General features: G+C 41.3%; 3 protein-coding genes across 18 annotated transcripts in view; 1 reads left to right on the forward strand and 2 right to left on the reverse strand.

Moving 5' to 3' along the window:
• Nucleotides 1–8335, reverse strand: part of sun1b (Sad1 and UNC84 domain containing 1b) — a 32832-nt gene extending 24497 nt beyond the window's left edge. For 2 of the 16 annotated variants that reach the window (XM_088613281.1, XM_088613269.1), the window contains exons 1-2: nt 4810–5362; nt 1220–1314 (exon numbers count right to left, since the gene is read on the reverse strand). In XM_088613281.1, coding sequence (XP_088469407.1) covers nt 1220–1302 — 83 coding nt within the window. In that variant the 5' untranslated portion in view covers nt 1303–1314; nt 4810–5362. Of the gene's footprint in view, nt 1–1219; nt 1315–4338; nt 4689–4730; nt 5364–6026; nt 6246–7995 lie in introns of those variants that run through there. The other 14 variants (XM_088613276.1, XM_088613284.1, XM_088613273.1 and 11 more) reach the window with 14 other exon arrangements.
• Nucleotides 8336–9809: 1474 nt separating this feature from the next.
• On the forward strand, nt 9810–14269 carry LOC148645312 (uncharacterized). The gene is made up of 5 exons (XM_088612907.1): nt 9810–10086; nt 10515–10550; nt 10635–10775; nt 12498–12616; nt 13818–14269. Exons 1-5 carry the CDS (start codon nt 10002–10004, stop codon nt 13941–13943), a joined length of 507 nt encoding a protein of 168 aa, XP_088469033.1. The 5' UTR covers nt 9810–10001; the 3' UTR covers nt 13944–14269.
• A 1648-nt stretch (nt 14270–15917) lies between these two features.
• dnaaf5 (dynein axonemal assembly factor 5) overlaps nt 15918–25203 on the reverse strand; it is a 42222-nt gene continuing 32936 nt past the window's right edge. The window contains exons 10-13 of the mRNA XM_088612902.1: nt 23413–23563; nt 21070–21226; nt 20599–20790; nt 15918–16485 (exon numbers count right to left, since the gene is read on the reverse strand). Coding sequence (XP_088469028.1) covers nt 16346–16485; nt 20599–20790; nt 21070–21226; nt 23413–23563 — 640 coding nt within the window. The 3' untranslated portion in view covers nt 15918–16345. The remainder of the gene's footprint in view (nt 16486–20598; nt 20791–21069; nt 21227–23412; nt 23564–25203) is intronic.

Below are 25203 nucleotides of genomic sequence, written 5' to 3' on the forward strand. Positions count from 1 at the left end.
TTTATGGATTAAACAGATCTCCTGATTGGTCACCAAGAAACATATTGCATCAAAACGGGCAGTTTAGATAATCCCAGCAAATGACACCTACAGGTATTAATTTAATGACATTGTAATTTAAAGTAAATGTACTAAACCAACACAGTAGTGCAACAACTGAAAGTTGTTTACATAAAGTCAGTTACAGTATCCTCATGGAAGAATTGTTTATACACTAGCTTAAATGTTAGCAATGGGGGAAGTAACTAACCTCTCTCAAGTTTCTAAAACAATCCATAAAAAAGGTTATTATTATTATAAAAACATTATGGAAACCATTTTTGCTAGTTTTCCCACTGGACCAGATGCCTTGAGTGTCTATATCGACATACAATTTAATGTTTAAATTTCTCATAGATCAATTGCATATTGAAAAGTAATTCAACATATGGAAGATGGTCTAAAAATCTGAAGTTACAAAATGAGTAACGATTTTCCCCTTATAACTGTATATACATATATTTGTAGAATATATGTGTTGTATTATTATTATTATTGTATCATTCATTACACTGTGGCTGTGGTGTCTGTGTTAAGCTGCTGTTGCACTGCAATTTCCTTCATGGGATCGATAAAGAATCTATCTATTTCTTTAACCTTTCACATGCCTTAACAATACAGAAGAATAATTAAGTTTCCTTTCAGGGCTTCACACTTTCAGGATATAGATTCTCAGCGCAACTCTTACACATAGAAACCGTTTTAGACACATTCAAGTACACCTCATCCAACATATTTGCCCAGTGAGACTGCAAAACGTCAACGTCGGAATTGAAATTCCGAAACGCTAAGATACGGATACCGCACTTCTCTGAGCTTTTCCTCTTATGAACCGTTCTTCCGCAACCCACAAGAGGAAAAGTGTGGGCATCACCGGGGTACAGTGTCACACTGGCCAGTGTAAATGGAGCTCATTCATGTCCGGCAAGTCAGCACTCATCCTTCCTAGATAAGAGCTTACAATCCTGGTGCTCGGACCCGAGATCTCATTTCGACACTGGTCGGTTTCACTCATCGGGAGTGTGGAAAAGAAACAAGTTTCCGAAGGACACGTTTAAGTATGGAATTATGATCAAAGCAATAAAAAAAAAACAGTTCAATCCACATCCAACAATCCAGCTGTTCAAGGGGAAAACAAGAGCAGCAGGTGTGGGCTGACAGACGAGCTGTGGGTTCTCACCTGAGCGAGTACGTGTAGCCAGTGTTCTCTGGCACACACTGGGGCGGAGTGTATATGTGCAGGCGAGAAAAATCCATGGTCATTCCCTGATCAGACTGCAAGAACGAAGGCAGGGGCTTTAGGCGAGAACACAAGCAGGCACCCTCATTCACACCCAGTCACGTCAAACAAACCGAGTGTCGTTCAGCCTGTCTCATCCGCAGCAGTTGGCAAAGTTTGGCATTTGTGCAACATGCGACTCAGCTCTTGCAGCAGCCCAGGAAAGAACAGAGCTGGCATCTCTGTTGTGCTCATTTCCACAGACGGGTTTCATATACAGTATCTCTTTCCAAGCTATTCAACTACTCTAATCAGAAAGTGCACTGAAAACATTTTCTCTTTCAGAAAACGCCAAAAATGGGACAAATGAGACACTGATGGTATTTGGTCTTATTGTTTACACAAACCGCAGAAGATTTTATTCTAAATCGGGACACAATGCAAATAGCACCTCATGGTTATGAGATAAAAGACACCTGAAATAAACATATGTGCCTTGCAAAGGTATTCAGACTCCTGCACAGTTTTCGGATTGTGGAGTTGAAGTGTGCATTCATGACGCTTTCAAGTAGCAGTGAACGCATTATTAACACAAACCTAGTCCACACATTCAAAGCAAAAAGCAACCAATATAAAAAAAATGGGAAAGGCACAACTTCTTCAGTATTCAAACTCTTCACAGTGACAGGCCGGAATTAATTTGAATATACTGAACTAGCTTAACAAGTCATACGGTTAGTTGAGTAGTCTCTGTCGATGTGAAATTGTGTTTCACACCATTTCAGAATAAAAACACCCGTCTCCTGAGATCCTTCTGTCAGGTAGTGAATTTCAAGTAAACACCATGAAGACCAAGATGCTTTCAAAACAACTCAAGGATAAAGCTTAATAAAGGAAAAGATCAGGAGAAGGGAATACACACATATCAAAGACTCTGAATATTTCTTTGAGCATGGTGAAGTCGATCATCAAGAAGGGGAGGGCACCCAGACACTACCTGGGTTAAGCTATCTGTCCAAGATGAGCAGTCAGGAGGAAGGAGGAAACTGGTTAGCTGGATGCAGTGAGAACAACAGAGCTCAGTGTCCGCGGTGAGAGGAAATGTCCAGAGGTCACCAACATCCCAGTCACTCTCCAAAGACTTGTAACGAACTTCTAAAATCCCACTTGGGTTTTTTTAACAAAACACTTCGAGTGAGCCTACAAATGTAGGTCAAAAGGTTTTGTGGTCAGACGGAACAAAACTGGAACTTTTTGCTTTAAATGCACTATATTAGGTTTGCATCGCTCAAGTCTATACAGAAGTGTCTTAAGAATAAGTAATTAAATGTTCTTGAGTGGCCCAGTCAATATACTGAGTTGAATCCTTTTGAGTATCTGTGGAAAGATGTGATGACTGCTGTACATAACATTTCAGTTTTGTCTTTAGTTTTTGCTGACGTTTACTGTAACTTATCTTACCCTTTTAACACTTCAGTTTGACCATTTGGGTTTTGAATAAATATGAAATTGAAAAGCATGCATCATTTTGTAATTTCACAAAACGAGACACGAGAGGAATACTTCTACAAGGCACTGTATATCAGACGAAGCTTCATTTATTAGCATTAAAGTGCAACACCTGTGTTTTACACAGCAGGCTAACATCTACTGCACTTGCACTTCTAAACTCTTGCTTTAAATTAAACTATTATTTTAATGAGTTAAACAAGGGCTAGTTTTTATAAATGTTACCTAAAATGTACCATATTACCTACATTCACACACTCATTCAGGGATCCAGGATCTTACAAAATGCTCCCACAGAAGTGCTACAGACAGGTTATAACCAACAGTCTGTAGCCTATATGCCTACTCTTAAGAAAAAACCTTCAAAGAAGTTGAAGAAGTTGGTACCATTCCTGACAACATTCCTATATGAAAGAAACACTCATAGCTGTTCAGGCCTGGAGGGCTGGGTGAGGCGTCATACAGTCGAGTTTCCAGGAGGTCAGGAAGACGTGGGCATTCTAGTTTTAAATCAGAAAAGATATCTACATTTACGCGATGGCAATCTGAACGATGGCATTTTGATGAAGAAGCATAACCTTAGGCAATATATAAAGAGATAACTTGTATTCGCAGACTACCAAAGCACTGCAAACTGCAGGATAGCGTTCCTATCTCTCTAGACTATATCTCAGCATAAAGGTCTCAATCCTTGCGCACACCCAGAATGTCCAAAAGCTCTGTTCATCAGAACACCATTTCAGTGCATGAAAAGAATAACTTTCCAATTATCTCTCTCTTCAAACCCATTAGACATGAATCCAGCACAACCAGGCCGATAAATCTTAAAATCCACTAGAAACTAGATTAATAACTCATACTTCCTTCTCCTACTACTGCAGGATGCAAAAATCTTCTGCCGGTAATACTCTAATTCAAACACTAGCTATAGCGAAGGCCCCTTGTTGGTAAACACTTCTTAGAGAGGGTACTACATCACCTGAATATCATACTTAAAAAGTCTTTGTGCAGAAACATTTTTGTAAGGACCAGTAGATGTATCATATACTTCTTGGAAAGTGGCTCTACTCAATAACACAAATTATACAGAGGGGCCCGATTCAAATATCGAGGACTTTGAAAGGCACTGATGAAGTAGACCAAAATTCATGGTCCATAAACCTTATATACTACTTCAAAACAAGTAAATAATCATTACATTTAAGACCGTTCATACCATCTTTGGTTTATACAACAGCATCTATTCAGCTAAATTGGACTTAACAGAGCTTTAACTGTCAAGGTTATCTATTCAAATTGCATCTCATCTGAAACAGCTTTCAAATCCGAGGATGACTTCAAAACAGCTTCAGGTACAAACTAGTTTTTCTACGTATAACCTTGCTTCAATCAGTTTAATCCTAAAAAGGGCAACTGCTAATGGACTTAGTACGGGAGACAGGCTGAACTTGAAATCAGTTTCTCTCACACAAGCACAGAGGGCAACACGCTCACGCAAGACATGCCCAGCAAACTTGGCGAAATACAGACAGCTCCTTTTTTTCAGAACTCCTTTTTAAAGCTAAACATACCACTCAAAATGACGGCAAATTCATTTCGACAACGTGCAAGAAAATGAAAGATCGCGACGCTCTCTGCGACAGAAAATGTGTCAAAATCCGGGATCAGCGGCGCTATGGAAAGATAAAAAGCATCAGCAGATTATTCCAAATCTGGACCCGATGGCGTTAATATCGCCAGTCTGAAATGCTAAATTTAGATCACTACATTCTAGCACTGTATGGGAACACATGCAATCTTTTACAGTAAATTAAAATGCGCACAATTGTTGTATCGCGTACATGTATCTTCATGCGCAGTGAAGTAACAAGAACATCCACACATTTCATAGCCAGAACACTGCGCCACAGCAATGATTAAAGCCCAGCTTTAACGCGAAGAGATCTGAAAAAAAGGAGCTCACGCGTCTGGATTGCCAGTTACAAACGGCAGATTATGTCCTCCAACGCAGGGGGTGCGAGTCACTGAGAGCAGAACCAGACCTCAAGTTGTTTTCACTTGCCCATGCAGCAGGACGAGTCCATTTGTCTCACGTTAGCGCAATCCCGTCGGAAAGGCACAGCTCAGACTCGGAGATGCCCCGGCTGCCGCCCGCATTCCGACATAAACCCCCCCCAGAAAACGGGATCCGAGCGCTTGTGCCCCCTGCGCCTCTGGTTACAGTGTATCTGGAGGGTTAAAACTTTGCAACTTGACAGCGCTGTTTCTCTACCCCCTGCTACAGAATTCCAAAATGGCTTCCCAGACGTAACAAAGCCTGGATAGCTGGTCCTCCCACTCCAGCCCCCGTTGTCAGTCAGGGCGCAGTTTGAATCTATTGGATAGAGACGATGCTATATCCAGCCCGCCGGGGCTATTTAACTGCTTGGGATGAGGTGCCCAGCTGAGGCACCAAGGGCCACTGGGGCACCAAACCGTCCCCAGTTCGCTCCACACCAATGAACAGGGAGCCGCCACAGATCGTGTTGGTTTTCCTCCACGGGGAGCCCAGTCCAGCAACGTTTGCAATGGGGAAACAGCGGAGCCACAAGACTGCTGGGCTTGCTTTCAAGGCAGGCGTGGCAGAGGTGACTCAGACTCTCCTGGCTGCCGACAACCACTTGATGGCTGCGCTCTGACAGCCGCCACAACAGGCTCGGGCACTGGGCGGAACGGCACACGCACGAAACGTTGGGTAACTCCTCGCATGCAGACATCAAGGGATTTAGGGGAAACAAATCCCGTGAAGGGATGAGCGGCCGTGCATTAAGTTGGAGAGCAACTAAGACAATATTTTTTCAGCGCCTTATTCATCTTCACTCGCGCAAACTTAACATTTGCAGGAGTCATTTCCAGCTGCAAGCAACCAGCCTTGCCGGCTATTTTGATGCAGCTGCAAAGATACCCCCTCGGCCCGGTGTCAGAGAAGCTCGTTTCGCAAAAGCAACGAGGAGGAGGAGGAGGAGGAGGAGGAGGAGGAACCGGTGCCCTATTAAAAGTGCGAAGGCTTGCAAAGCAGATTTCCCTTAAAAGCTCCATCTCTACACTGCAGAGGCAGAAATCGTGATTTAGGAAAAAAATAAGTAACAGTAAAAGATTGACAACAAAATAAATAGCCTTAGCAGTACTGTAAACAAGCATCTTCGACTCGCCTCTATTTTTTTTTTAAATGCGACAAACTTATTTGAAGGAAAAAAAAAACATTTTGCAAGACACCTACATAGAAAATGTTTGCCCGTCTCATTAAGTCCGATCCAGAGTCGAAAAATGCCTCCACGGTGATCCTGAACTGCAGGAGGAAACCTGGAGAGCCCGGGAAAAGCCGCCAGGAGAACATGCGAACTCCACACCGACAGACCCGCGGCCAGCGCTACCCGCCGACACGGACAATATCGACCACGCGAATTCGGGGAAGAAAAGGCGCATTATCATTTGAATATGATTGAGAATATACATACCATTTTAGCACAAGGCATGTCAATGTCGACCATGAGAAATAAAAAAAAACAGAACTTCCCCTTTTAGATGAAGGGACTAGAGCTGTTGCCTAGCAACCCATCTAAAGACAACACCCTTGCTCAGTTTCGCCTGCAGCGGGTCCTAGCTATCATTTCCTCTCAGACGTTTCCTAGAATTTATTAAGTCATTAATTCTTTATATAGCTTTGCAGACGCCCGTGAGCCGTTATCAAGAGATGCCAAGCGCGACTGTTGCAAATGCATGAAGGGGGAGCAAAGGCAGATGAACCCCGAAAAAGCCATTGCTGACACTGGCTCACCTGCCTGCCGGGCACTTGTCCTTAGGAATTGAGCCCTACAGTGGGGGAAAAAATGCAACATCCCACAAAACAGCAACCTTCTATAAGATATTGGTCTGACCGCGCATGAGTTTACGCGATTGCACATCTGCAAAACAATTTTCCCATAAAGGTTTACTATCAGCACAAGGAGAAAATACCGCCCTCATTCTGGCAACCGCAGAAAAACACGAATGCAGATGCATGAACATTACATACGAATCACACTGCACAAGGCCTTAACTGGGCAACAGTTACTTTAATATCTATGGCTCCCAGCTCGTCTCGCACAGTCCTGGACGCTTCCAGGTGCAGAAGTTCAGACGCAGGTGTCTCCACCTGTCACACGCAGGGGACACTGAAGTTTGCGCAGGTCAAGGGGCAGAGCTTTAATTGGGAGCACCTGTATTTTGCATGGCAAAAAAAAAAAAAAAGCTCACAAAGGTCCTAAGAATAGGCAAAGCACCCAGGGGTACGGTAACGAACCCCACTATTTAATCCACTACGCAGTTATGCAACGTGTCGACTACGAAATGAATATTGACTTTTTAAAGCCACATTTTAAAATAACAGGTCCACGTCTTTATACCCCTCCAACTTTTCAGGCTTAACCCCCCGAAAAAAATACAACAACGGCTATGGCCATTTGCTAAACTGGTACCCGACTAGTCGGGTATTGGTGACCTTACAGTAATTCAAGATACGAGCCTGTTTAGGCAGCCCTATCCACGGTAACGCTGAAACAAACATCTTGACTCACATCACCGCCCAGTAAATTAACCTCAATAACCTTCCTGTCCCCCCCAAAAAAACACAACACTTGGATTATTAACGTACGCGGTGAGTCAGCCCAGCCCGCGGCCCAGGCCTGTCCGATGCGCCGGCGGCGCCCCCTGCTGGCGCGGGGCCGAGCGACACGCAAGCCGGCGTGACAGCCTGCAAGGGGCCGGACCGCCGCGAAATGCGAACTGAACCGGACGGACAGCCCAGCTAACACCCAGAATAATAACGCTTCGGGTACCAAATGACAGTTACCTTAAAAGTCTCTCAACGAGTGGAAGTTAAATAATTCAGCCAAAACAGTAAATATGTCATCACGGGAAGAAGAAAGAAAAAAAAACATCATGTAAAACACGGTTCCATTCATACGTCGTTACCCCCGGGCTTTAGTTATTTAAGCACAAGTTTTAAATGTTATCAAGCTTTCCAGAGCAGAGCACTGTTTGCATCCCTTGCGCAAACGCCTGGTAATAACACGGAAACAGCGGCTTTCGCCGACGTGTCCGCCTCTGTCGCAACTCACGTTTTTCTTTTGGTTTTTCACGAATAAAAACATCTGAAGCTAAACACGAGGAAGCCAAAACGACCAGAAAAGTGGAGGAAAAACACTCACCCGTGTCAAACCTCCCGGTTTTTGCAACTCCAAATCCGTTTTTCTCTCTCTCCCTCTCTCTCCGCGATGCAGCTCCTCCTGGATATTTGAAAGTCCCCCTCTTTTAAAACGTCATCTGCAAAACACGAGGGGAAGGCGGCATTAACAGCGACAACTATCAAGCACTCATACACAGTTTCGCTACGCCCTGACAGAAAGCGGTAATGCAAAACTTTATGACACACTTTCAGGCTGAAGTCCATGTCCAAACGGCCCGCTACTCCAGCCCAGCCCATCCCGTTTTATTCCCTGTTTTGGGAGTGCGCCATCCCCCGGCCGGAAGCCTCCCTCTCTGGGCACTGTTCATCTGGTTTTCGGCGTACTGTACCTTCAAAACTATGTTTCAATAGTAAATCTGCATTTCAATTAGTTACCGGGAAAATTTTAAAAAAAACGCATACCTTGGGAGAATTAAGTTGTAAAACGTAGGAATAGACATACATATACATTTTAAAGTGTACGACCACTGGACGTTTTGCTGAAATAATATTTAGGAAGAGGCGGCACAATTTGGTGTGTTGCATGAACCCACATTAACGCTTGGAACATGGGTTCTGTGCGTAAATGGCCTCATCTGTGTTTGGACAGCTGTTTGCGCCCGTTAATCCCCATCCTTTCCCGCAAATTCGCCTTTTATGTTAGTTTTATCTCGCTCTGTACACTGGCAAAAGAACACCAACCCATTCCCACCTTCACATGTTAATGTAGCCTCGACAATTATTGACATTGCTGTGCCCATTTTGTTTTCGTCACATACCCTCATCGTTTTTCTGTTTGATTCAATCACAGCATTAAGGCCTGACTACAGTTCTCAGTATCTCTGCCTGCAGAACCTGCCCTAGTTTACAGTGTCTGCCTTGCATTGATAATGAAGAGCGCAAATATTGCTTGATTGTCTTGTACTCGAGGATGGGGTAGGGTGTAACAATATACTGTGGCCATAATTACTGAGTACTGTCTGTGTGGAGTCTGTATGTTCTTCTCCATGTTTGGGTGGGTTTCCTCCAGATGCTTCATCCTTAAAAACACTGATAAAGTTAACCTAATGGAGCTCTTCAGAATACACCATTCAGAGAACGCAATATCAAGTACAAAGAAGTGCTTTTAAAACTGATAATGAGAGGCACTTTTGTACTAAAGGATTTGTGGGAGTCTGGAACTAGCTGCAACTAACATGTTCTACTATTTTTTCAGTACTTGTACACTCAGAACTATGTACGTTACAAACACAGAATAACAGGTTTTCTTGGACAGAAATGTAGAAGAAAGTTAACACCTACTGTTATATTTGTACAATAATGCATTTTACACTAATGTTTTCTCCTGGCAATAAACTTTGAGGTAGGATATTTCCTTTATATACTGTATGTTACCTTTGAATTGTAATGCAAAGTACTGTAATCTGGTGCGGTCACATTTTAACATCACGATCCAGAGTCTACCCTATCTGAACGCATCCAAAAAGATGTTCTTGTCCTTCCAATGTGAAAAGACTGCATTTTGTGTGAACTGCACACTCGTTTAAATTAGGAATGACGACAGGAGATACAGTGATTCGTTACTGTCAGTCAATAAACTCTTCTAATGCAAGGGGACATGCATACTCATATTTCTCCCGATTCGTATCCAGATATTGGGAAATAAAAGCAGTGAAACCTAAGCAGAAATCACAAGCATGTTTAAAGAAGTCAGGTGTGTTGTTCAAGTTCAGTTTTAGTTTTGTCTGCTGGTATACCTTTCACCACGTGACCAGTAACTAGGAGCGGTCAAACGTGCAACACAGTTGTACTTCTTATACAGGTGTGCACACCTCCTGTCCACCAAGCGGCTACGTTGTAGTTTTATCTTCCAGCAGTGCGCAGTGTTAAAAAGGAGATATTAAAAGCTGCCTGAAGGCAAAACACAGTGTCTCATCATCTGGCTTTAGCTTAAGGGACTCGACTGAACTGTTTTGAAAGCAGAAAAAAATGAATTTAAGAGAAGCGGCAATCTTGATTTCCATCATGTGCTCCTTTGAGGCTTTGGCCGAGCTGCCGCAAGGTATCAACCGCTGTAAGTACCTTACAGTCCTTGAGGTCACCTACCGCGATAAGGAGTAGGACAGTAGCAGCGCAATTAGAGAGCGATGTAGTATAAAGAGATAGGCGTAGCAAAGCGTAACCTGCAGAGAAAGTGAGTATATTATAGCCTGAGACCTATTTATTCTGACTGCAAGTAACGTTGGATGTTGTGCGAAAAGTAAAACTAAAGATACTGTTTGCTCCTATCCCGTAGGAAGGAGGAATTCGTGAGTGATTTACCTATGTTTACTAATGAGAAGGAAAGTTATAACTGGCAGCTATGTTAACAAAGAGCGTGGGAACTGTATGAGCACCACATGCAGTAATATTCTAACATTTAAGTAACACACCTTTATAACAGAAATGTAAATTTTAAATGGTTTGTAAATTAATATAATTGTTTTACCGTCCTTTTAACAGACATGTATTGTGAAAGTTGCCTGGCTACAGTGCAGGGTAAGAGCTTCCTTTGTTTGTTACACATCACTGGGAGACAAAGGATTATGCCAGAACTGGTCAGACTGCATTTATGTCTTCCAGAGCTGAAGAATTTGATGAGGACTCCTTCTACAGACCCAACCGACAAACGGAAACTGACTGATTCTGTGTGTGAAGCTGATATATTTAAAGGCGTCAATTTACCCACAGACAAAATGATAGAAGCCTGCAAGCACCTGTTAGGTAATTTGGTTGTTTCTTCATGCTATGTTTAGACACTCATCAGAAAAATCCACAATTAATATAAATGCTTTTGAGTTGTATCTCTATTTTGCATATGAATTTAACTCTTATATCCTGTATCTTAAATAGGGGATTTAAAACAAATCTCCTGTCCTACCACATCAGTTTGCCTTAGAGGAATACAAAAATACAGGATATAATTTTAAGAGCTTGAGAGACAGCTCTTTAAGACAAGGTAAGGGTCCTTGTGTGTAAACTGTTTCGGAGAAAAACCTTTTCTTTTAGAAAAAGATCAGGCTATATCTGCTGTTATATTTTAAAGTTGCAGAAATACAAATACGTACCTCTCTGTACATAGACGTCTAATTGATAGAAGCGATGTCACAGGATTGCATATTAAGATATGGGACATCAAGTTACAGGGAACTGGTCATAAGAAATTAAGCCATTTGACATCGGTAATTAATAAATGTTCTCTGTTGTTACAGAATTTAGATTTTACAAGGATTACAAAGGTTACTTTCAGTGCCCGTGTCCTCCGACGCCGTTCAGAGCAATTTACAGAGTAAAACAAATCAAGCAAAAAATAAAAAAAACATCAACATCATAAATAAAACAGAGATTTAAAAAAGGCAGGAAAAGTTAGAAACGGCAAACAAAGCCAGAGTAACCGGATACGTATTTAGTCTAGATTTAAAAACTGTATTTTTATTATATAAACATTAACAGTATTATTATAAACAAAGTTGAAACTAATGTAAATTTCAAGTTGAATCCTGATGTCTTTAAATTCTAGTGGGGGGAAAAAATAAAAAACAGTTCTGACAAATTTATTTTCAAACACAGCAGCCCGTTGACATAAAATAGCGAGTGCACAATAACACGTTAACTGTGTCAAAAAACATCCGAGCAGTACGCGGCGTTCTTTGAGGCAGGCAAGCTGTTTATTCCCCTGTCACAATTCAGAGTCAGAGTTTGATAAACAAGTATTAGCAATAAAATAACACAAACTAAACTACACAAAATACAACATTAACATCAGTCAGACTATATATAGACTCGGTGGCCTATGTTCTACAGACGCAGAATAACCTGAAACTCCAATAAGAGAAATCCAACCCGCTTCCTAAAGAAACGAATATGACCGGTAGCCAGATCTCCTTTCCCATAACCTGGATGTCCGAAAATCAGTGGGAATCTCCCCCTGCAAAAGATGCATCATTCACTAGGAGCTGCGTCATTTAACCTGAGGATTCCAGCATAAAAGAAATCAGATTTCCTTCAATAAATAAGACAGCCAGCTGTCTAGGATGAGGCTCAAATTGCCGAGTCAGAATCTGACCGGAACAAAGTCCTCTCGCAAGGCACAGGCGTAGAGGAAGAGAAGGGTGATGATGTTCCTTCTCATTCCTTCCCTCCCTTTACTCCTCATCTCCCATGTCCTTTTTATGCTGTCTCTTCGGCTAAAGAAGACTCAAACCATTTGCTAAGACGTTAATTAACCAGAGGGAACCATCAGACACCCCCCTTGATCATCTGTGTTTACCTGTCGTGCAGCTGGGCAAACACCTCTTCTGAAACACCGTCTTTACGTTTTATGACCTCTGAACTCATAGCAATGCAAAAATAATCATAACGACCACGGGATCTTATTGATCTTAATCGGTGCTGTGTTTTGCAAAGCAACAGCAGGGAGTCTAATGCATGCGAGCGGTTTTACAGATGCCCACGGTAAGGACTTTAACGAGGCGCTGCTGACCAGGAGAGCGGACGAACTTGACATTCTCTTATGCTACGAGCAGTCTCTGGCCTGCATGGGAGTGAAGCGAGCGCAGATTCAGGTAAACACGCGAAAAACCCTGGAATAACAGCTGAACATCCAGCGATCCAGCTGGCATGGACAAGAACAGTTTTTATAGAGCATGTATTGCTGTCCATGTATTTTTCTTTCGAGGTTCCTCTAACGAGCCTTGAGAAGATTTTGCATGTGACCTTTAGTAAAGGCCGTAGGTCGTAGGTAAGATATGGTTTTTGTTAAAGCACATCAGGATTCCTACTGTATTTGTGTTTCCTAGTAGCCATGACCATGAACGTCTGGCATGGAGTTATAACCTAATTTTCCATCAGGTTTAGAAGGACAGGTCGTGTGACCAATGAGCTTTATTCAGATGTGGACTCTTACTCCCACAGATGTGGCTGCTTTTCCTCTGTAGTGAATTAGTAGCCTACAACATTCTGCTGTAGATATATGTCACAAAGTAAGTAAAGACATGTACTGTATGTTGTGCACATCTGAGACTGGATCGGCTCACGGCAGCCATATTTCATTATTGTAGCCAAATCTTTCAAAAGAGGGGGAAGGTTGCACAACTAAAGAGTACCAAACACTCTAGACAGGGGACATATGCTAGTCTATGTATACCAATCTATGTTCCAACAGGGCAAGTCCAGAGAAAAGATTGATTAAATGCTTTATTCACTGTAGATGAATTTGCTCTCTGGGAATACATTATGTTTCTGGAGTTTAGCACACTCAGCCACCAAGATACAGTGGATTACATATCGATTTCTCACAGCATCGTTTTGAGACTGCTCTCTACGGTATTTAAGGTAGCAATCTGGGTAAGCAGAAGGACAATTCCAGCTGACAGAACAACCTGTTTTATGTAGAAAATCATTTGTTTCCTTTGGCCTCGTGGCTTCTTCAGAGAAGACGATCAATTGTTTTTCACCAAATCTGAGATGGCAGCCAAACGATGTGACTAATCACCTAGTTTTGAATTCACTTTTACAGGAAGGACAATATGGATCAGTGTCAGTAAAACAGATAGTCTCTTTTGGAACTGTACACAGTGAAAAAAAAACCAAGCGTTTCAACATGCACGTTCGCTACAACAAATCATCAATCACATCTTCAGTCTCAAAGTATTCATTGTTTTAGTCTAAAACCTCCCCTTTCAGTGAAACTTTATCCACGTGTTTTACACATCACCGTTTTCTTACTACTGTATCTTATTACTACAATGTCCCTCTTCTTTCCAGGACAATAAGAAGCGTGAATTCAGGGACAAGCATGTTGAAACTTTGCTACAGCGCCACAAAGACAAAGTGCGTTTGGCGAATCCAGTCCACATCAACCCCAGTTCACCAGCTAAAGAGGAGCTGTAGGAACGAGATGAACTTCAGCAAGAAGACTGAACATTACTGAATACAGCTTTATAATATTATGTAATAAAGATTTCAATAATAGCAAACTACTTTCAAACATTGTTCTATAAAGAACTTTTGGTCTATAAAGAACACATTTTTTTCTTAGTTATTGTGGGCTCAATGTGTTTATTTAAAAGTAACAGGTCTCTTAAAATGTGTAACCTTCTGCTTCACCCTGTGGTGCTAAAGCAGTGTCCGTCCATAGACATGATTCAGACAAGCTGAACTCATTCACGGCTCCTCTTATGTGCTGTGTCCCTGACAATAAAATAATTTCTGTATTATATCTGTATATAGAAAAGTATTGCTTTCAGTGCATCATTACTTTGTCATTTGCTGCCTGTACCACCTCCACAGCTTTTTAAACAAGGAGATGCATGTTTTCACTTTAAATAGATAAGACTTTATTGATCCCAAAGGGAAATTGATGATGCAATTTTACAATGATGTTTTGGTCAAGAGTCTTTCACCCTAACAAAACATGTACAAGCAAACTTAGTAGACCATATAATGATAAAGTAAATATACTGCCAATATGAGTTCCAAAAGGGTGCCAATACCCTAGATTTATCCAGATGTGCCAAACAATATAGGTGAATCTAAGAAAATATGTGTAACTGTCTCAGGCAAAAAATGACTGCTTTACACCCACAAATGCTATAGCTTACATTTAATGTATCAGATGGAAAATCAAAAATACTGAGCATCAAAACTGCAACAAATTAAAAAATCTACGACAACCTTCTCTGTAACAAAGCAGCTGTCTTTCACTGAACAGGCATGACATAGGCAAACACGAGATATATATCTGAGCATTTTCTTTGCCTTTTTTATGGCTCCCCCACCTAGTCTAGAAGTTATAAAGACAAATCAACATGAACACCTAGGTCAATCTTTCCTTTGGCTTTTATTCTAAAATTTCACCAGGCTTGACATTCCAGTTTAAATCATCTCATCACATGTGCCGAATCAGCCCTCTCAGTAGTGAGATTAGCTTGCAAGTAACATTAAGACACTTAGACACATCGCAACCAGTTGTGAATAATTAAAATGATGCCAATAACATTTAATCAATATCCAAAATACTATATACTGTACCTAATGCACACAGTGGAAGATCTTTCTCTAAGTTCTCAGCTATGGACCTCATAGTGGAAATACTTTCACGCCACCTAGTGGACACCTTTCCTCTTAAAATAGATTAATAGAATTTGCATTGGTGCTACTGAAAATATAAAGGAGTAGGAATGTATAATTTTATATTTCTCTGAAGTATCTATGAACCTGTAACTGTATCCAAATTTTCTCTGAACTTTCTTTTTAAAAAGGTTGTAACTAAACCTTAATAATAATCTGTATCATCCTGCAACTCATAACTGGCAACCCACTGAAGCTCAGGAGTAGTGAGACTGGCCCATATGGATGGGAGACCTCCTGCGAAAAACTAAGGTTGCAGCCGGAAGAGGTGTTAGGGGACGATTAAGGAGCGCTCATCCTGCGGTCTGTGTGGGTCCTAATGCCCCAGTATAGTGACGGGGACACTATATTGTAAAAGCCACCGTCCTTCAGATGAGATGTAAAACCAAGGTCCTGTCTCTCTGTCGTCATTAAAAATTCCAGGGTGTTTCTCAAAAAGAGTAGGGGTGTTACCCTAGTGTCCTGGCCATTAACCATGTCATGGCCTCCTATTAATCTCCATCCATGAACTGGCTTCATCACTCTGCTCTCCTCCCCACTGATAGCTGATGTGTGGTGAGCGTTCTGGCGCACTATGGCTGCTGTCGCATCATCCAGGTGGGGCTGCACACTGGTGGTGGTGGAGGGGATCCCCATTACCTGTAAAGCGCTTTGAGTGGAGTGTCCAGAAAAGCGCTATATAAATGTAAGGATTATTATAACTAGTGAATGTAAATAAAACAAAGGAGATCCAAATAAAGAAAACAAAGAGCAATGTTTATTTAAAAAATATAAAGCACAATTTGAATAAGTTAAGGCACTGAACATCTCACACATGCATACATTTCACATTCCTCTGTGCAGCACAAATACAATGTATGTGTTAACAAAGAATTTTTGTTAAACCATCACCATTATAACTTATAAGAATACAATAAAAAGTCTTATTTAATGGCTAAACCCTTAAAGAAACACTAAGTAGTAGAAATGAGCATGTGCATTTAATTTGAAATGCAGGAAAAAATTTGAAGGGAATGTTTAGCTGCTTACTAGATACATCTAATGTGATGTGGGTCAGTTCTGTAGACTTGTAATTTCGTACACATTTGGCAGATGAGCTGCACAGACAAACATGAAACACATCTGTGTTGAGAGGAGTTTGCAGAGGGGGATCGCGCTGAAATTCAAACCCTGTCCTCTGGCAGCTGGCTGATGTGCTGCAGGAGTTTATCGCAGTAGAATGGGGAGCGGTGCTTCTCCTTCACAGCTTCGACCTCCTGCTTCAGGAGCGACGGGTAAACAGCGCTGCCTTCCTTCAAAACATCTGAAGCACACAGCACACAGAAAAGATACGGTTAGTACAAACCTACCCTTCAACCTTAACAATCTGTACCATCCACCCATTTTCCAACTGCTGCAAAGTGGGATCACAGGGGAGCCAGAACCTATCCCAGGAAGCAAAAGGCACAGGGCGGGACTCAGCCTGGATCACAGCACAGCCCCGTGCTGGAGGTCCAGTGCTGACTGGAGGAGAGGCGAGTCACTCACTAGCAGTATTAGTGGTCTGCAAACACCTGGATCGCTGTGTTACTGGTATTATTCCAGGGTGAGAAATAGCTTGCAGCCCTCTGTCTCCTCGCATTTGCACGAGCAGTGAAACATCACTCATAGCTACTCGAACTCACTCGGGCCGACTGTCCCAACCCCCTTCCTCAAACGAACGGGTGCTACTTCCATCAGAGCAGGATATTTAAATCCTTACCTGCCACTGATCCGGTGCGCCGTCATCGAGCTGCCTCCTGACCCAGGTAGTGCTCACAGCATTACCAACCTGCCACTCATACCAAATCCTGCCCGAAAGATTCCCTGTCTGTCCTGAGCCTGCTCTGCCTGTCTGCACTACGTTGCTTTCGCCAAGCACCAGAACAACGGCGAGTTCCCTGCCAGTCTCCGAGTCTTCGCTGGGCCCAGCTATTGGATTCCTCAGCCTGTCAGCGGACTGCGGCTTCCCTCCCCTGCTTATCACATCGTAACGGCTGGGATTAAATATAACCACAGCCAACTATTCCTGCCTGTCCCTCCGCGGCGTTCAGCCAAGCGTACCACCACACAGTCAGCTCATACTGTGACCCAGGCTTGACTCTGCAAGTGCATCGACTGGCTGAGCCACACAGAAGCCCTGTCAAATACCATCAGACTAATACTTTTATAACAGCGGAACCAGAGTATGAGTCAATACCCAAACTTCGTTTCATATTAAATAATAATGCACAAAGACAAGTCATGGAACTGTTATCCAAGGCTGTTAACGTGTGAAAATGTTAACATAACTATTCCACCTGACTAGTCATCATATGAAAAAGAAGCAACAGCTCTATTATGTTTTCAAAATCTGCTTTAAAATAATTTAAAATGGCATTCCTATAGGTTTTATGCTGTAGACCGTCAATTGATCACTGATTTATTGTTTATGCTTTTACCATATTTTTCATTGTATGCTTTGAGATTTGTTTATGAATGGTGATTTATAATTGAAAGGTTATAATTTTAAATGGGATAGAACATAAAACCTAATTCTCATTAATAAATTACTCATTAATAAAAGCGCCACACTGCCAAGAACAATGATCTCAATTTCCTTTCCTGATTTATTCCACTGTATGTCAGACTCATAAAGGGCTTATCCTACTTGAAAACAAAGCCTTGCAGGCATTCTACAGTGCTGTATTATCATTCAGCTGTCTACAACATTTCCATACATCCAGACTAATTACTGCACAAACGACTAAACTTTAATGGTTTTGGTACTTAAAAAAATACTTCTTAAAAGTCACAATTTTTCAACAATGGCTGGTGAAAGATGATTCTTACAGCCGTAAGTATGTTATTTGATCACCCATGTCTTAAAGCTAAAAATTAGATATAGTAATTTAAAATGAATAGCAATTTCAGTCACAGGCATATATATCTGCTTATATCTTAGCAAACAAAATAGGTAGTATAGTGTATTTACTGTGCCTTACAAAAATATTCATCCCTTTTTAAATGTTGTACGTTTTTGTTGATTTTTTTAAATCCAGACCTGAATGCTCAAACTGAACAGTCTAATGCAAAAAGTTACATGTCAGCTAAAAGTGCTGAAGAAAAATCAAAAACTAAAATATGTTGACTGCAGAAGTATTCAAACTTTTTGCTATGGCAAATCAAAGTTTGTTCAGGTGCACAGAATTATTTTAAGTCACACAATGTGCTGAATGGCCAAGGACCTTTCAAAACAACTCGGGGACAAAGCTGGGAGAAGGCTATAAACCTATTTCAAAGTCACTTAATGTTCTTTTGCATTGTGCATTTCTTTGTATTGTCCCACCCAGACACTACCTAGATCAGGCCTTCCCTCCAAACAGATAACTGTTAGGTGCATATTGTGGAACGTTTCTCTGATTCTACTCTAAGAGAGTGAAATCTCCAAAAATTTAGAGTTACTGTCTAAGGTAACTGTTTCTTCTCGCAAGCTATCAGATTACTGAACTCTACCCCTACCACTGACTAAACTTGGGGCATACAGTACGTGCAAATAAGCATTTCATTGCACTTGTGCGTATGACAAACTGAACCGAACTAAAGCCCTTGGTCACCTTGGATATTTAAGTCTCCCATCCATGTGTGAGCACTAGATGGCACTGTAATCGCACATACATGCATGCTCACGTACAGAGCACTAAAAAAAGCAAAGAAAACAAATGCGCTAAAACCTGCCACACTGAGTAATTTATTTTAATGCTTTAGCCCACATGGGAAATGAACAATTTAAGGCTGCAATGTAGATAAGTTATCAGATATAAGCATTTCTTTGTTTTAAAACTAAAAGGTTTTTATTAGTTTACATGAATATTTGCACACAAGGTAGAGGTTGTTGAACAATGCCTGCTTGTGCAAAGATGTAATAAAGGATACTTTTTTGACAAAGGTACAATTATGAAAGATAACAGATAGTTATAACCAACAGTACTATAGCATTACAAGAGGGGAAAACCCAAGGTAGCACTGGCAAGAAATCAGACATCAAGCAGCCAAAGAAATGTTTAAAAGTGAATACCTATGTAATAGCTTAAAGAAAAAAAATGACAACACAATGTCTTCATTATGCCATGGTATCTGTTATTGTGGGCAATAAGCATTAATGTGCGCTATCAGCATTATCTACAATCTGGCATCTCATTCCACGCCGTCTCTTTAAAGTACTTCTTATCCCTGGTGACAGGATAATTCTTGCCTTTGTAAGTGAAGGACAACTTGTCCAATTATCATTAAACCTTTTTTTTAAAGAAGCCTTTGAAGGTATTGCTGTCAAAGTCATTTCTACAATACCCACACAACACAGCCACTAAGGGTTATTATCATTGTATTTGCTGCAGGAAAAGATGCTTCATATCACGTTCATGGCACTGTTCCTCAGCGTGAAATTAACCTCTCCTTTTTTCGATTGTAGCCTGCAACCTAACACTGCTCCCCACTTGACTGCAGAACTTGTTAGATTCATGCATAGTTTGTAAAAAGATAAGAAAGATGGATTTTCACTAAGTGACCTATTTTAAACTAGCAGTCCTGCCCACAGGAGCACAAATGTTATCCATGTGGTTCTTTACTTTGTTTTGTAGTTTAAATACAGAAAGCCTTGTGTTGATATAAGAAGTAATAAATCGCGATGATATACAGCAGAACTATCGGGAAAAGGGAGAGGAAATTTTGAGCCTTATATTTTTCACAAAAAAAATGCCCAGAAAGAGATGTGGGAACAGTTAATGTTTGAAATACCCAGTGTTCCCTAGCACACCATTTCTCAAACACTTTGTGATACGTTAACAATCTGGGATTTTGCTTTTCCAAGTTATCAAAGAGCAGTGAAAAAAGCTGGTTTATTTTGCAGATTGACTGAGGTCAAAGTAACGAATTTTCACTTCTCATTGGGAGCTCACCTAGATATTAATGGTAACCTCCAGATGAATATCCTACAGAGTCCCCATACTCACAAAAAATGAGAAGTGCAGATTTAAGGAATAAATAAAATGCCCAATGCTTGCTTGCCTGCACAGGCTGTCTCCCTCTGACCCATTTTTGGATAAAATGGTTAGAAAATGTGTAGATGGATGAATAGATAATATGCCCAATTCGAATACCACAGTGTATTTAATTGGGGTCTAGCTCCATAAGGGAAAAGACAAACCTCGAGCCTTCAAGTGAAGTAACATTTACAAATACTGAGAAAACAAAAACTGCTGTTAAGAGAATCTACATCGTGTTGCAGCCATACTAACAATCTTCCTGCTGCAGGATTCTCAACCAGACTAAGTAACATCCAAGTCGATGGCCCTGTGATTCAGCCACCAAGCTACAAAACGTATACCGAATCTCAGGCGTTCTGCGTCCCAGTTCTTACCGAATACGGCATTCTGAATACTGGTTTCTGGGTCATCAAGGTGAACCAGCAGCCCACGGAACAGAAACTCGACGTGGCTCTTGAAGAGGGCTCTGTCGTACTCGTCCCCGACGCACTGGAACCAGGCGCCCAAGGCTTTAGCTGCCGCATGGCGCACTTCATCACAGGCGTCATCCAGGCGTTTCAAGAGCTCTGTGGTGAGGAAGAGCAGAAGAGGTGTCGGGGCCGCAACACACCTGCTCATGCTTAAGACTTACCTGCACCAATTACCAATTGCTTGAATAGTTGAAAACCCGATATGTTCACCCTGACCCTCCTGCTGTTCGCAGTAAAACCTGGATTGATAAATCAAAGTCTGCTGCCTCTGTTTTTATTCTACCAGGAGACTGCATTCCTCTCTGTCTGGGAAATTCCTGAGACCAGTAATTATTCTGATCATTCCTACTTAGGAGAGACCGCTTGCAAGCATACCGGGATAAACCTTGTTCAGCCCGTCTGGGTCCAGCTGGCATCCACAAAGTTTCAAAAGAGAAGCGAGGATACGGCAAGCCATCTGACGAGTCGTTTTGGAGTCTTCATCAAGAGCGGCGATCACGTGGGGCATGAGCTCACTGTGGACGGTCATCATCTAGAACAGAAAGAGCCCTTAACTTTCAGCCAAACAGCACACAAGCAGTCTCGGCACCCACAGAATTGTGTTTTTTTAAATCTCATGATGAGCAAATAAAAATGCAAAGTTTGTGAAATGTGTCAATTGTTTAGTTTTTTTACCACACAACTGTCTACCTAAGAGCCCCCCTTAATTTGTAGCAGTGCAGGAGAACCCTATATTAATAAGAAGGGGGCAAACATGTGAAGAATATTAATTCTTTCCAAGACTTATTTATCTTGGAATCAGGATCAGTATATAAAAGAGAAAGCAGACAACAACCAGTTCAGTATGGAAGAGACATTTCACCTCATTCTGAGCGACGCAGTGATAATATTTTGATGTTGAACGCATCTGTACCCAACATGTAGAGTATTTAGCATGTGCTTTTGTCCGATTCTCACTCAGACAAGATGTAAACTCTAAAATGTTGCTGCAGTTGCTCTGTACCCTCTTTTTTCTGACAAATTCCATGGAAAAAAAAAGGATAAAGTCACTTTTCTGAGTACTAGGTGGCATAGCAGGTTAAGACTTGTGGCATTCTCTGTAATTAACAGCTTGTTTTCCCTTCCTTGTCTCCATTGTAGTCTAGCAGGCTGAGAGGAGTTTGAGTATTCCCAGCTGGCCACTGACTACAAAGCCGCCAGGTCATGCCACCCACTAAGCCAGACAGAGGTAAACTGTTTGGATACTAAGTACTGCCGGAAAGGTGCAGGAGCCCCTAAGAGGAAACCCACATTTTATGCACAAAAACCTGTTAAAGACATAGCCTAGCTGGCGTACTCTGGAGGGCTTTAGAAAGTGCCATGTAAAAAGCTTCTCCGTCTCGGAAGCAAGAAATCCTGGGCACCGATAACATTAAGAGGGGTTAGTGCTGTAATAACATTCCAGGTGGGCCAAGCAGGACTCCAGCAGTGCTAAAGCGATTTTACAGGAAGGAGCAGATCAATTTGAGAATTCAAATGAAGATCTCCTCTATGAAAGAATAAAATGAAATGAGCATAAAGACAAAGCTAATTCCTCCAACTCCAGCTACTGATGGGACAATACATTTTTCTTGCACATGGAGAGCAAGTTTTTCCCTACAAGGAAGATGGCATATCTAGTTTTGTCAATGTGAAGTGTATCACTGAAATCCCATATTTTCTAACTCTTGCCTCAAAGCCAGCCTGTTCTACAAGGTATGCAGGACCAAACAGGCTACACTAACACTTCACAATCTGTTAAATTTAAAGACCTTCAAATGTCCCCTTCCATACAAGGAAGTTGAAAAGATAGCTTCTGGCAACATACTGCTGGAGCAAACAGCATCTAGATTTTACTTAGTAACGCAACATTCTCAACATGTAGACTGTGCTAATGGATAATGTTAACTCCGAACCATAATATCTTATTTTTGTGTTATTGTAACATTTAGGTTTGATTAATTTTAATGTTTTAATGATCTATGCGATTATATGATAAGACTTTTGCCAAGCCTCTCTTACATTATTATTTATGTCATCAGATGGATCATAATGAATAATCACAATACAATAATAATTAAAATGGCTCAAGAGAGGTGCTTTGTAATGAAAAAGAATGAGAAGTTAAATCAATCTAGTGAAATGTGTGAAAATGCTGGGCTCCATTTAACTGTCTAATGAGTCTAATGTGGAAGGGCCAAAGGCTAATTTTAAAATGAAGGAACAAACACATTGCACCAAGTTCCTTCTGATGTTCCCGATAAGTCCCAGCACTTAACAGACGCATTTTGTTTTAAAGGGAAGGTACTGTATGGGAAGCACCATCACTCACCACTTTAAGGACAATTCAGTTTGTTAATGGAGGACAAAGGCTTTTGAACTGGCTGGCCCCAGTCCTTTAACACTCCCTCCTCCTGACATTAATATTCATCCTTCGATATGCACTGACATACAGTGCATCAAGTACAGGGCTGTGTCTGAGCAACATACCGAAACCCGAGGCTAGGCACAAGAGCTGGTTATGTGTGAGACAAGACAGCCAAGCAGAGTGATGCACAAAGTCCTGTCTTTAATGGAAGTTATATCATTCTAAGGCGGAAATGCCGGTGGCTTAAAAAAAAAGACAAAAGGCAAAAGCTGAAGTTGACAATGCATCAGTCAGTGTCACGGCAAGTTTTAAAAGGGCACGCTTTGACTTACCCGAGCTCCTGAAAGCGTTCCACTGTACAGAAGTGCCCACAGGCAAGATATTGCAGTGGTGCGAATTGCAGCTGGAGTCCGTCCAGCATGCCAGAGCAGATTAGGAATCAGAATATCTCTCAGAAAGGAATCCAGGTAGCTGCTGAACTCTCTGAGGAAATCAATGGAAAATAAAAATGTTTAAGAAAAGCCAATGCACTCAACAAATGAAAGGTGCTTCTTTTATTTAGGATACGACTGGACAGTCACAGACAAAAGATAAATATCTCATCCCTAATTGTGTATTTTCTTGTTAGTTTATACTCATAGAGTTCATTTTTTACTGGAAGATAAACTTGTAACCTACAAGTCAGATCCTGGTTGCACTTTCCGAAAAGGAAATAAGTGTAAAGAAGTTTATACATCAACCACAACACAGCCCACAGAAGTGTTTGTTACCATATGTACACGTTGAAACTGCAGGGTTAATATCTTAATAGTGTAACAAAAAGAACTGAGGGCACAAATTAAAAAAGGTAAACCAGGACCTAAAAGACTGTAGTACAAGACAAAACTCAAGGTTGTTGTATATAAGCATTGTGAAATGAAATCCTTGATGTGCGTTAATGACTGTTTTGAAACAGTGGTGATGGGAGGCAGAGTGCAGTAGGAACACAAGAGTCTGCGTTCGAATACCTGGAAGTCTTCCAGCTTCAGGTTATTTTAGTCTTTCATGCTTTCCTTTATGCTACCCGGGCTGTGATTTTCCCTGCACACCTCCTAGACCCTCTTTAGAGTCTGACAGGGTATTGAGAGACAAGCATTATAGTGGTACTTTCCCTTAAAACAATTTATAGAATGTTTACAAGTATAATCAAAAGGCAGGTTAAAAATATAAAAAAATGTTTTTTTTTGTCTACAGCAAAGTTAAGAAAAATGAATAAACTTTACATTCTGCATATAATTAGACGTGCACACAATGTATTAGAGTAATCCATTTTCAAGTTTATACAACACGACAGCACCTTTATTGCTCTGTACTGACCTCATTAGTACTCAGAAGCTGAACATGGAACATGAACATGACTTTGTCAGTACGGGGAGGGAGAGACCTCTAACAGAAATGGTATGAACACCAGAGTCCTGGCTACATTCTGCTCTGAGCTTTCACAATCTGGCCAGCCTGAGGTTCTCCATCATTCAGCTGCTGTAGTAATTTCTCACCTCTCCACCTGCTCTGCTGTGTATTGCATATCCGCACCTGATCTGCTGTATAGTGGGGCTGCTGGTGTGTAATGGCTGCCAAGGTCACCCAGGTGTGCTCTGTATACCTGTGGCTGAAGATGTGCATCCACTTTCTCATGTAAATGATTTTAGGATGTAAAGTGCTGTATAAATGCAAAGAACTGTTATTAAAATGGTAGGAGATTAGTGGTAGGAGAATAGGACACCAGAGATGTGTTAGAAATGATGAAAACCAGAAATCGCATCCCCGTGATTCAAATGAGATGGATGATCTTTTGAAAAATATTATGAGCTCATGGAACTGCCATCAATACCACTAGAAAGATTGCAGACATTATTCAATATTTGTAGTAGCCTGTAGTTTTTACCGCCTCTGGCCTAAAAAGAACCATCCACAATACTAAGAACAAAGTCCAACTGCTCTCCAGCTCTGGTGCAGGTTATGTTTCAAACAAACTCGACTGCAGGTTCTTCTCATGCGCGATAGTTCGGTGTGTGTTAATACTGAAGTATGAATTCCTGGCAACCCTATCTCTCAGGGGCTTTGTTCCGACTCAAAAGGAGGCA

Source organism: Lepisosteus platostomus, chromosome 19 (assembly GCF_059453375.1).
Source record: "Lepisosteus platostomus isolate fLepPlt1 chromosome 19, fLepPlt1.hap1, whole genome shotgun sequence".
In the NCBI taxonomy this organism is placed as follows: Eukaryota; Metazoa; Chordata; class Actinopteri; order Semionotiformes; family Lepisosteidae; genus Lepisosteus; species Lepisosteus platostomus.

Coding starts and splice junctions, on each gene's coding strand:
- LOC148645312 (XM_088612907.1), top strand. CDS start 10,002: ATGAATTTAAGAGAAGCGGCAATCTTGATTTCCATCATGTGCTCCTTT. Junction 10,551..10,634: donor TTGCCTGGCTACAGTGCAGG/GTAAGAGCTTCC, acceptor TATGTCTTCCAG/AGCTGAAGAATTTGATGAGG. Junction 10,776..12,497: donor AGCCTGCAAGCACCTGTTAG/GTAATTTGGTTG, acceptor GCGGTTTTACAG/ATGCCCACGGTAAGGACTTT.